The sequence below is a fragment of the Petaurus breviceps genome, unplaced genomic scaffold (assembly GCF_028583685.1).
Source record: "Petaurus breviceps papuanus isolate PSGF00001 unplaced genomic scaffold, PetGlider_PUasm1.0 90825, whole genome shotgun sequence".
Classification (NCBI taxonomy): Eukaryota; Metazoa; Chordata; class Mammalia; order Diprotodontia; family Petauridae; genus Petaurus; species Petaurus breviceps.
The window spans coordinates 9,322,400-9,334,608 of record NW_027187353.1 but is presented as its reverse complement, the minus strand read 5'-3'; the positions used below and the strand labels follow the sequence as shown (position 1 = coordinate 9,334,608).

Below are 12,209 nucleotides of genomic sequence, written 5' to 3'. Positions count from 1 at the left end.
AACATGAACTTTTTATATGCTCACTCATGGATCTTGTTCCAGGTTAAGCAAAAATACTAAATACCCCTCTCCTCTTAAGGAAGCCTCTTAGAAACTCCCAGGTCACCTTCCTCTGCACCTGCCAATGTCCTTTCCAATATATGGGACCCAGAACCAAACACAACAATGCAGATGTGGTCTGATCAGGGACTATAGTGTCACTCATTGTAGAAAGGCAGTATGAAGAGAAATAGTGTACAAAGAGAATATGGAAAGTCAATGAAAGACTTGGAGATAATTCAGAATTTCTGTTTCCTCATTCACAGCTTTCTGCTCAAGCAATTTTTTTTTAAAGAACAAAAGCATTTTCTGGCTGCTAGCATCCTGAACTTTGAACACATGCCTAGTACTGAATATACTTGGAATACAAAGTCAATAGTAAGCTTGATGACAGACTAATGGGAAGCTTTGGACAAGGGACATAATGGAACAATACAGCATGGGCTACGTGACTGGGATGGCTCCTGAGAAAGCCACATTTTGCCAAAGGCTTAAAGTCAGGTATATTGATATATTTTAAATGTACTACATTAAAAAAAAAAAAAGGTGGATTTAAGAATAGAGTTACACACTTGCTTTCTTTCTTTTTTCTTTTTGGAGGGGGAAAGGTAAGGCAATTGGGGTTGTGACTTGCCCAAGGTCACATGGCTAGTTTTTTTGTGTTAAGTGTCTGAGGCCAGATTTGAACTCAGGTCCTCCTGACTCGAGTGCTCTATTCACTGTGCCACCTAGCCACCCCAACACTTGCTTCCTTAAAGAGTTGTGATGTGACCTGAAGCATGATCTATTCCTTGACCTGGTAAGGAGGAATAACTTAACTTTTTGTGTATGTCCATTTACACATCCATCCATCCATGCAATGGGCTGTCTTAGGAATAAGTTGATTCCTTCTTACTAGAGATTTTCAAGAAAAAGGTTGAATAATTTGTTGAAAGGTTGAACCATTTGTTGGTGATGGTACAGAGGAGTATCGTTTCTTTTTTTTTAAATGGAGTCTTCTGCCTCATAAGGTAGTGAGTTTTCTGTCACTAGAGGTTCTCCATCCTCCTACATCCAAGCATTGGCTCTCCAGGTTAAAAGTGTGGCTGGACAGATGTGCCTCTCCGACTCTGTCAAACACAGACCCTGCCTCTAAGCTCTGTGCCTTCCTGGCTATGCCCCATATCTGGAATCTTCTCCTTTCTAAACTCTCCCCCTTATATTCTCTAGCTTGATTTAGGCCTCAGCTTAAGCACCACTTCCAAAGGAAGACTCTCCCAAGTGCCCTTGCTGCGGAGGCCAAGGTATGTATCCTACATGCACTCATTTGTGTCCATGTTCTTTCCTCGATTAGAACATAAGCTCCTTGAGGGCAGGACTCGATTTTGATTTTTCTTTGTATCCGTAACACTAAGCACAGGGCTTTGGACATAGTGTTTAATAAATACTTATTGGTTGACTCAGTTTCCTTATGCTTAAAATACAAATATCAATAGCAAGGACCTCTCAGAGTTGTGAGAATCAAATAAGATAACATATGTAAAACCCTTTTGCAAGCCTTAAAATACTATACATAAATGCTCCCTACTATTTGTCAGAGAGGTTGCCAAAGAGCTGTTTGGTTGGTATAGGCTGGAAAGCCCTTTGGTAGCTACACAGACGATGTCCTAGTCTAGAGTCAGGAAGACCTGAGTTCAAATCTGGCCTCAGATACTTATTAGCTGTATGACCCTGGGCAAGTTGCTTCATCTTTGTTTGCCTCAGTTTCCCCAACTATGAAATTAACTTATAACACCTCTCTATTATTGTGGAGATCAAATAAGATATTTTCTACAAAGTACTTAGCACAATGCCTGCCTGGTACATAGTAGATGCCTGGTCCCTTCCCTGTGAAGGACCTTCTAACTCAGAAATTCTGGAGGATCTCTAACATGTGAAACACAAGGTTTGAGGGAAAAGGGAGGGAAGTGCAGAAGGAGAAACTGAGTTAAGAAAAAAGTCACCCAAACCATCTTTAAAAATAAAAACTGATTCCAGGAAAGTTGTCTTTCCTAACACAAGCTGGGACCACTGCCCTGTCCTTCTGGTGCCTGGTGCGGACATCCATGCCAGCATCCAACCTGTGGCTAGCTAAAACCAAGCCTGTGTCCCCCAGCCACCTGACAGGTGCAGGCTGAAGAGGGGCTTGGCTTGGAAACTGGCCCCAGAACAGTGTTGTTTCTGTGGGAAAGCAGCACTAGGGAACAATGGAAATCAGTTTTTAGCCTACAGCGGAAAAGCTTTTATGAGCCCTTTGCTCCATTAGGACCCAGGCAGCCTGTGCACAAGCAATCCAGCCAAGGGCCCAGGAGCAGCACCTCCTCCTACCCACCCCCACTACAGTAAGATAAACAATGGCTGAATCACTGGGGAAATGAATCTGAAAGACAAACATTTACTGAGAGGTTAGTGAAAAGACCAAACCCAGCCCAGTTCCAGCCTGTTTTTCCTCGGAGAGCTTTCCTGAGTGCTGCTATTTTTAGACCACAGCTGACAGTTATCTATGACCAGGGGATGGTATAAAAGGCTGCTGGGCTACCCAGATTGGTCAGACAGCTCCTCGGCCAGCAGGCAGCTCCAGGCTCTCAGCACTCCCTCACACTCGGCACTCGGTCCCCTGTAGGGACCTTGGGCCTCTGCTGTCGGCTCTCTTGGTGCCTTGCCCAGACAAACCAGGGAAGAGGATTCCCTTTTGATTCTTAGGAAGCCATCGTGTTTAGCAATCTCGAAACCCCCTAGCCTGGTCTCTGCAACTGCAGGTAAGAGCATCTACTGTATAAACCTTGGGGTGTGGGGTGTGTGTGTGTGTGTGTGTGCATTTTAATTTATTAAAAATTACTTTCAAGGGGCTCAAAACACCAGTTAGAGAAGCTAGTTAAATTTCAACAACAGGGTAACAGAAGTAGGCATTGAAAGACATGCGTTTCAAGTTTGTCTTAAACATCCTTGCATTCTGATGTTAGCAAAGAGAGAATCTTGGAGTCCAAAACCTAGCTGTTGTTCCATGGAAAGTAGGAATGCCTCTTTGCCTCTCTGGGCCTCCAAAGTGCATAGCTTCAGAAAAGGGAAACTAGAAAGCAATTTCTATTTTTTTCCCATTCCAAATAGGCACTCGGTTAACTATAGAAAGGATCACAGACTGAGAGCTAGAAAGAGAACTTAAAGGCCATGAAATGACTGGTGCAGGACCTCACAGCTAGTAAGTGTCTGAGTAGGACTCAAATAGGCAAAGCACAGGATAAAGTTCTGGGCTCAATTAGGAAGACCTGAATTCAAATCCTGGCTCCGACGCCAACTATTGTATAGACAATGGGTAAGTCACCTAACATCTGTCTCAGTTTCCCCAACTGTAATAAAACCAGCACCTCCCTCAGTGTTGTGGAGAGAATTAAGTGATAATATATGCAGTGTGTTTTGCAGATCAAAAAGTGCTGTATACAAATGCTCCTATTACTGCCTACAAAAACAGACCCTTGAGGTCTTGTACATCCTCCTGATTCATCCTGCATCTCTCCTGAGAGAGGGGGTTATCAGGGTTACTGATTTGCAAATGGGACCTTGGAAATGCCAAATGATTGTGAGAGTTGTTTGCATGTCAGGCTCCAGGATTCCTCATGGACCATTTTCATAACTAATAGGTTATTTTTTCCCCCTGCATTAAGGTATGAGATCGAGGCTTCTGATTTCAGTGGCCCTCCTGCCAACCATAAGTGAGACCTCAGAGATGATGATGCTGGGGGGCACCCAGCCTAAAGATGACCTGCCAAGTGACCTTCTCTCATCACAAAGCCTCGACGACTATGTGAAGTCCATATGTCAGCTAGCCCAGCCCACTTCTGTGCTGGATGGGGCCCAACGTCTCCCATACAACAGACCAAGGAAGCCATGCAGGTTCAGAGGAAAGACCTTCAGCGACGTGCCTTCAGCTTCACATGGTGAGAAGCCCAGCCCAGCCTCATCCCTGCAGGACATCACTGCCCGTTTCAGTGGCCAGCACCCTCCCCTGACTTTGGGCAACAACATCGACCCCCTAGACTGGCTTTTTGGGGAATCCCAACCCAAACGACAGAGCTGGAAGGATTCCCTGAGGAGGACTGGCTTATCCCCTGACCCTTCCCCTCTGCATAAACAGACTGAAACAGGGAAGTCCAGGGTCACCCGCAGAGTCAGAGCTTCTGAAGCAAAAATCCCTGGGGCTCCCCTGACAAAACTGTCCAGTGAGTGGGGCAAGGCTTGGGAGAGAAGAACTCAAACCTCCACATCGAACACTGCCCTGAACTCTTCCAGCAGTCCCCACCAGGGTAGGATACCCCGGGCTTTGAACTCAAACCTCCCAGTCATTTATGAACTGTGACCCCACAAATAAAGTCTTACGTAAATAACCTTCTGTCGTGGTGTTTTCCTGAATTAACGGTTTCTTATCTTGAAGAGAGGGCAACATATCCTGTCTTTGCTCTCCTCTATTGTTCCACAGTCCATGCCATGCTGGGGACTGCTATTGAAGGGGAGAATTTTTTCCATTGAGAGCTACATGGTTGTTTTGATCAAGCACTTGAAGTAGGTAGGATAGACTTTCCAGCTGAATAAATAAACACTGATAACAATACATCTTAAATGTAGCTACCATATTACAAATAGATACTGAGCCTAATGAATGGGGAAACTGAGGCTAAAAACTTAAACTCACACCAGACCATCCAGGTGGCACCATCTTAGGTTGTGTCAATGGACACATGCCAGATGAGGACTCTAAGGGAGAGGGGACAGTCGTTCTGGACTAGTCAAACCACATTTCTTTGGCTTTATCCAAAGATCTGAATAAAATGTGGGGTTTTATATAAGTTGTATTATTATGGATATTAATATAGTTATGGTACCAATAAAAATACTGACAGTAAGAGTGATAATCTAGGAGCTAAAGGGATGAATACAGTCAAGGTATAGCTAGAATTTGAACCTAAACTCGAGGTGATTAATCAACCAGTAAGAACTGAGTTAGTACTTATGGTACGATGTGAGAAGTACTAGCTTAATCACAGGAGACAGAAATACAGAAAGAAGCTGGTCCCTGCACTCCAGGAGCCACCATTCTACTAGGATGACACAAACTCACTTATCTGGGGGTGACTGGTGGGGGGGGGGGGGACAAGGGGGAGGGTCAGGCAATAACAGCTGAGGTAATCAGGGAAGGTCTCATGAAGTCCTCGAGAGTCCTTGAGCTAAGCCTTGAAGGGAGTTGGACTAGACCACAAATCTGAGAACTCCAAACTCTCAATCATTACTGAATTCTCTCTCTCCCTTATACCCTGACCCAGTGGTTACTGTTTCCCAAAGCTGTCAGGCTGGACTCTAGGAAAAACCTCACTAGCAGTCACAGTGCAGTGTCCCATAGTACGGTAGAATTCTCTTGGCTATAAGGAATAGGGACTGGATCTGTGATTTGCCAGCATAGGAAATTCCTGGCTGGACACAAGTCCTGCCTATTAAGACAGGCTGGCACATTCTCTGAATCCTACAGCCTTATAGAGATGCCTGGAATAGAAGGATTGCCCCCAACACTTATGAGTGTTGTCTGAACCAGATTAAAATGTAACTGGGAAATAGCAAAATAAATAAAAACACAGTAAAATTCAGCCAATGTTAATTTGCCATTTTTTCAAAGTCCATATACTGGCCATGTGGATGGATCCTTAAGTTTCGTTCAGTGGCTCCCATTTCTATGTGAGTTTGAAACCACTGTCCAAGAGAACTGAGAGGTGAAGGGACTGGAATGGCCAGTCAAAAAACATTTACTAAAAATTATTGTGTGCTAGGTACCATGCTAGATGGTGGGCGTTCAAATGGGCAAAAGACAGTCCCCCTCCCTGCTCCCAAGGAACTCATAGTCAGAGGTAGGGCACGAATCCAGGTCTTCCTGGGCTATACTTCCTCATGTTTCTCAATAATTTGCTATAGTATTATACCTTTTCTTATCCTAAATGGAAATGTCTTCCTGCAAATCTCTATCCATTGGTTCCAGATTGGTCTCCGGGAGCTACAAAGATCTAGTCTGACCCCTCTTTCACATGACAGCCATGCAGATATATGCAGACAACCATCATATGCCCCTTAGGCCTGTCCCCACCAATAATCTTCAAACAAGTTTCATGTGACAGAGTTTTTGAGTTCCCTTATCCATATGGCTGCCTTCTTTGAGAACCCTGAAGCTTGGTCATGTCCTTCTAAAATTTGGCACCTAGAACTGGGCGCAATAACCTAAGTGTGGTCTGACCAGAGCAGAGCAAAGGGGGGCTCTCCCCCCATTTCCTTCCCCAACTCTACTTCCCTTAATTAACTTTTTTTAGTGGCCATGTCATGTTATTGAATCATATTGAGTTTATAATCTTCCATAATCCCTTAAAAAAATATTTCAAGGCTAGATACTAAGCATGATAATTAGCATTGCTGTTAACGCACTATGGTGATTACCCAATGAAAAGCAATAATCATGTGACCTGACAGTGGAGTGAGACATTAGAGCCAGCTTCCGGGGCACACACTGACCTCAGAAATGGCAGTTTTCTGTTCTTCGCCTTTGCCCAGAGAAGCTAAACAAAAGCATTGCCTTCCCCACCCCCCACCCCTCACTCACAAGAAGAAAGGGGAGAAATAGGATCTCTAGCCTTCCTTACTGGCCTAAATTTCAATCAGTCATTGATTTTATCTGCATGAATTGCTTTCTGTTGCCTGAGGAATGGTGTTAAAGAATTACTGTGGTACATAGGTCACATGTCAAAGATGTAAATATAATCATGCCTTTATGGAATCTTCAGGATGGGGAGAATCTCTCTACAATGGCTATCTAAACTTCACCCAGCATATATACCAAAGGTTCTTAACTGGGGTGGGGTCCTATGGATGCCCCCAAGGAATCCATGGATAGATTTTAAGTGGTGTATGAACTTGGATGTGAAAAAAAATTATACTTATCTTCAGTAGTTCTTAGTTTCCTTTGTAATTCTCTGTAATTCAATTTTGTTCATCTAAAATGCCATTCTGAGAAGGGGGTCCTTGGTACAGTGCCGGACTAGACAACAGGGACGCATTTTAATCTCTTCCCCTGTGCTTTTTCGTGCCTGCTGCTAGGCCCCTTATATTCCATGTGGTTTGGAGATAAGTATTTGGCACAGTGACACTATTTAAAATGCCCTTAAGTTTTTATGAATCAATGTTCTGTGCAGGTGATTTTGCTCAACAGTTCAATACATGACGGTCAAGTTCTGTTCTGGTTTACTGGTTGAATTCTCCAGGCTATTATGAGGGCTACATTTGTTACATTTAGATTTGTCTACTGTTGGTTTAGGAAAGAAGGCAAGCTTTTGATGCATAATTCTAGCTAAAAGGTCATACCTGGTGGTTACATTATTATCATTGTTAACAATATATTTTATATTATTATTGTCATTCTTAAAAAAAAGGCAGGGAAAAGGCAAGGAAGTAGCTAATATACTGAATTTATATCTGTTGCTCCCATCTAGCACAGTAGCAAAGTAGGTCTGAGGCCAGCAGGTGGCAGGCTAAGGAAGGAGAAGGCCCTTCCCAGACTAGGACACTCCGGTCCTCCCAAGTCCTTTGCTGTTTCCTTTCTTTCCCTTTCAATTCCCCGCCCCTAAATAAATTAACTAATTAATGAAGCTTTTGCTATACTCTTCCAAGGATAAGTAAATAAAATTAATAATTGATAGTAAGTATAAATTAAGGGGCCAGTCAGATGCATGGACAGAGTGCCAGGGTCCAGAGTTAGGAAGACTCATCTTCCTGAGTTCAAATCTGGCCTCAGACACTCACCAGCTATGGGACCCTGGAAAAGTCACTTCACCCTGTTTGTTTCAGTTTTCTCATCTATAAAATGAGCTTTAGAAGGAAATGGCAAACCAGTTCAGTACCTCTGCCAAGGAAACCCCAAATGGAGTCATGAAACACAGGACATGACTGAAACGACTAATAACAACAAATAAATTATGAAAAGGAACATGGTTACATAGACAGTTTTTGAGTCAGGAAGACAGTATGTCCAAATTAACACAAATGAGCTGTATGACCCTCGACAAACTGCTTCACTTCTCAGAAACACTGAACTGCACATAAATTGCTGATATGGAGAAGTTTCCATGCTGGGAATAGTCTACGCTGAAGAAATAATAGGTCTGAATAAAAAAAGAAAGTAAAAGAGCTAAGGCATTAGTTTATAGAGAACTGTCTCTCCAGTGTCCCCCATTTCCCAACCCAGGAAGTCTCCCCATCTCTCTATGATAGATCTGGGTCAAGGTTGTGCTCGTAAATATTGAACAATGGCCTCTCCAAAGTATGTGTGCATGTGTGTGGGAGTATTCACAGTACAGTTTTAAAGTTTACTCTGCATTGTAACATTTTCACCATCACTTTCTTAAGTTTAGACAATCACCAAAACAATAAATCAAGTGATGATCAGCAGCGTTTGCTGATTTCCAAGGTGTAAATGCTCACACTCCAGATTTAACAATCCTCCTTGTAAACTGGTAGCAGCTGTATCCAGTACTTTGGGGGACAAGTAAATCCTTCATCTTCTGTGAGTTTGGGGTTGCTATAAAATGAAGGGGTTGGTTCCAGGTCTCACAATCTTTGTTTTAATTCTGTGGCACAAAACCAGATGCCAGCTGTTTTCCCAGAGAAGGAAGCACAAGATCAGAAAAGAAATTTAGAGGGAGAGAGGGAGAGGGAGGGAAGGGAAGAAAGGAGCGAGGGACAGAATGGGGAGAGGGGGGCAGATTCAGGGAGTCTGACAACTAAAGCAGTACAGGAAACAGCCTAGAGGCCTTGTCAGGATGATTCCAGACCAGTAGGCCCATAACAATAGAGCCAGCAAATCAAGGGACTTCAGAAAAGCTCATGCTATGCCTCTTAATTCACCCCTTGGTATATAAAGGAATTCTGTGGTTCACATGACTTGCATTCCCCAGGGGACAGCATTCACTGCCACTCATTTCTAAGTATTATTATTCAGACAGTGAGCCTAAACACATATTTTAAAGGGAGAGAACATTTTGTGTTTGAAGAAAGCTGGAACCCTGGAATTGGCCTCAGAGATTTGTTAACAAGCAGGCACAACTACCACTTTAAGAAGAAGGCTGGGTAGGAAGGTTCACAAAGGAATGTTGCTCAAGGGCTTCAGTATACAATAAATTTTATATTCTTCAGTTATTTTGCTATTCAGTTGTTTCAGCCCTGTCCAATTCTTTGGGACTCCATTTGGGGTTTTCTTGGCAAAGATACTAGAGCCATTTGTTATTTCCTTTTCCAAGTCATTTTACAGAGGAGGAAACTGAGGCAAACAGGGTTAAGTGACTTGCCTAGAGTCACACAGCCAGTAAGTATCTGAGGTCAGATTTGAAGTCAGGAAGATGAGTCCTCCTGACTCCAGACCTGGCTCTCTATCCATTGTACCACCTGGTTGCCCTAATTAGATTGTACCAATTAATTAACAGTAATTAAGTGCACCTATGGGGTCCTTCCTAAGATACAGAGACAAAAACTAGACTGCCCATGCCCTCAAGGAACTTACTTTCAGGAGAGCCCCAATCTTTTCCCCATCAGATCCGGAAAGGTCAAATCCCTCCCTCACCCCATCTTGCCCAGAACACTCACTCTCACCCAGAATACCTTGCCACCTAGGCAGGTGCTCCTCATCGGGTAAGTCGAAAGGTAGTGACCAATGCCTAAGAGCCTTGCCTCCTTCCCTGTTTTCATATTGGGTAGCACAGAGTGAGTCACCCAGGAGGAGGAGGCATGGATGGAATTGTGATGTGCTTCACAGATCTTTTGACATATCTACCCCCCACACCTCAGTCATTGCCTCTTCTGACCTTCCCTGTTTTCTTAACACCATCCTAGTTAGGTGTTACCCCTAATTCCTCACTTTCACTGGACTCACTGCATGTATTCAAAGAGTTGCTAAGTCTTGTCATTTCCAATTCTACAACATCCCTTGGATCTTCTTCCCTTCTTCCCACTCAGAGTCACCACCCTAGTTCAATGGCATCACTCCTCACCTTTCCCAGCACTTAGCACAGTGCCTGAACATGCCAAGCACTTAATAAATGTTTATTGACTGACTGGCTACTCTGACATTTAAAGGCCTTCATAATCCTTAATACCACATTATACAGCCTTATTATATATTACTCCCCTTTCTGCTCGATTCATTCTAGTCAAACTAGACTCCTTGCTGTCTTTCACATTAATACAAAACCACAATTAAGATATTCAACCATGAAGGGGAAATTCAGGCATAAGTCTATTCAGTAAAGCAAAACTATATTAAAAATAAATAAAAAGGAATGTATTTATGCTGAAAACTTTTGCCTGAGATGAAATCAGAGATAAATCACTTTTGCTTGGTTTTTGTATTATATGAGGAAAATGACTTTTACTGAAAAGCTGCTTTTTGATGTTCATTATCATGTTTTCCGCTATATCATTCACTAAAGATATCTTTAGATAATTCACCTATTTGACTAGCTGCTTTGATCCAATTAACTAAGTAAATGATTACTAATGAGAACCTTTTATTTTCCAGTATACGCTATACTCTGGACGTCCCCAGGGATTTTTTTAAATGATGACCACTTAATAACATTGCTTTCAAACAACAACAAGTCTATATGGTTTTTTCCAGTAGTAAGGTATGGCTGTGAGAGTTGGACTGTCAGAAAAGCTGAGCACTGCAGAATCGACACTTTTGAATTGTGGTGCTAGAGAAGACTTCTGAGAGTCTCTTGATCAGCAAGGTCAAATCAGTCAATACTTAAAGAAATTAATTCAGGCTATTTAGTGGAATGTCAAACATTGGAGCTGAAGCTGAAATACTCTGGCCACATAATGAGAAGACAGGATTTATTGGAAAAGACCCTGATGTTGGGAAAGATTGAAGGCAAAAGGAAAAGAGGGCAGCAGAGGATGAGAGGGATAGATGGAAACAACAGACCTTTGAGAGACAGTGAAGGACAGAAGGTCTGGAGTGTAGAGAGTTGTCCACGACTGAACAACTAAACAACAACATTTTGTTGAAAATAAGTTTTTGTACCACTAGTGAATAAAACAAAGTATTTTTAAAAACATTTATTTCATCTTTATCTCATCCTTTCTGAGTGTCTGAATTTTGTGCATGCTTATGATACACATCTATTAGAAAAGAAGTATATATGTTTGTTTATACATATAGAGGATCCATGCTCACTTTTTTTATTGATAGGCACGCTTGATCAAAAAAGTTAAGTGACCCTACTCCCTCATTTTACAGATAAGTAAATTGAGGCCCAGAAAATATGAGTAATTTGCCTAAGGTCACACAGGTGACTCCCTTCCTTCATAAATAAAACCCTAAAGGGGTAGTGGGGGTGGATGGGAACTTCATTCTTGTGATCTGCAGCATGTGACAGACAAGGGTAAGAAGGAATAAGAGAGAAAGAATGGTAAATCATTCCTCCAACTACAAAATTCTAACAAAGTGGTCGCCCAACCTCTACTTGAATAACCCCAGTGACAGTAGGATCACTATCTCATGAAGCAGTCTATTTTATTATTTTTTGGGAGGTCTGATGATTAGGACCGATTAGGTGCTCTCGTAAAGTGAAACTGTATCTTCTCTCTCTAACTTGCACATATTGAAAGTTCCTTGAGGACTATATCCATTCACACAATCCATTTGACACTTCTCAGGGGCCTATTGTATGCAATATACTATACTAGGTATGTATGGAGAGATTCAAAGATAATTAAGACAGTCTTTGGGCAGGTTTGGGCTCTCGGACCTAAGTTTCTATTTCTGTAATGAATACCATGTATTCTTGTACCCTCCAGTGTTATGCAAACAGTAAGCAGTAAATAGATAGTGATGGGTGAATAAATGTCCAGCTAAGCATCTGTTGGTTCGATCAGAAGCCTGTGCTAGAAATAGACTTTATTTTAGAACATTGTGTCCTAAAATAAATGATCAGATTCAGAGAAGGGGACCAGCTCTTCAGTAACCAAGAGGGGAGGTTTCAGTCTGCAGCACACAAGAAGTCAGGTTAGCTATCAGACCCAGAGTGCATCCATAGGCAAAAAGACCCACAAAAAACTGGGCAATCAGAGCT

General features: G+C 42.4%; 2 protein-coding genes across 8 annotated transcripts in view; one reads left to right on the top strand and one right to left on the bottom strand.

Annotated features, from left to right (window-relative positions):
- RASSF4 (Ras association domain family member 4) overlaps positions 1–12,209 on the bottom strand; it is a 78,777-nt gene that overhangs the window by 32,258 nt on the left and 34,310 nt on the right. The gene's annotated exons all lie outside the window — the stretch shown is intronic.
- On the top strand, positions 2,571–4,439 carry DEPP1 (DEPP autophagy regulator 1). The gene is made up of 2 exons (XM_069071252.1): positions 2,571–2,816; positions 3,720–4,439. Exon 2 carries the CDS (start codon positions 3,722–3,724, stop codon positions 4,409–4,411), a length of 690 nt encoding a protein of 229 aa, XP_068927353.1. The 5' UTR covers positions 2,571–2,816; positions 3,720–3,721; the 3' UTR covers positions 4,412–4,439.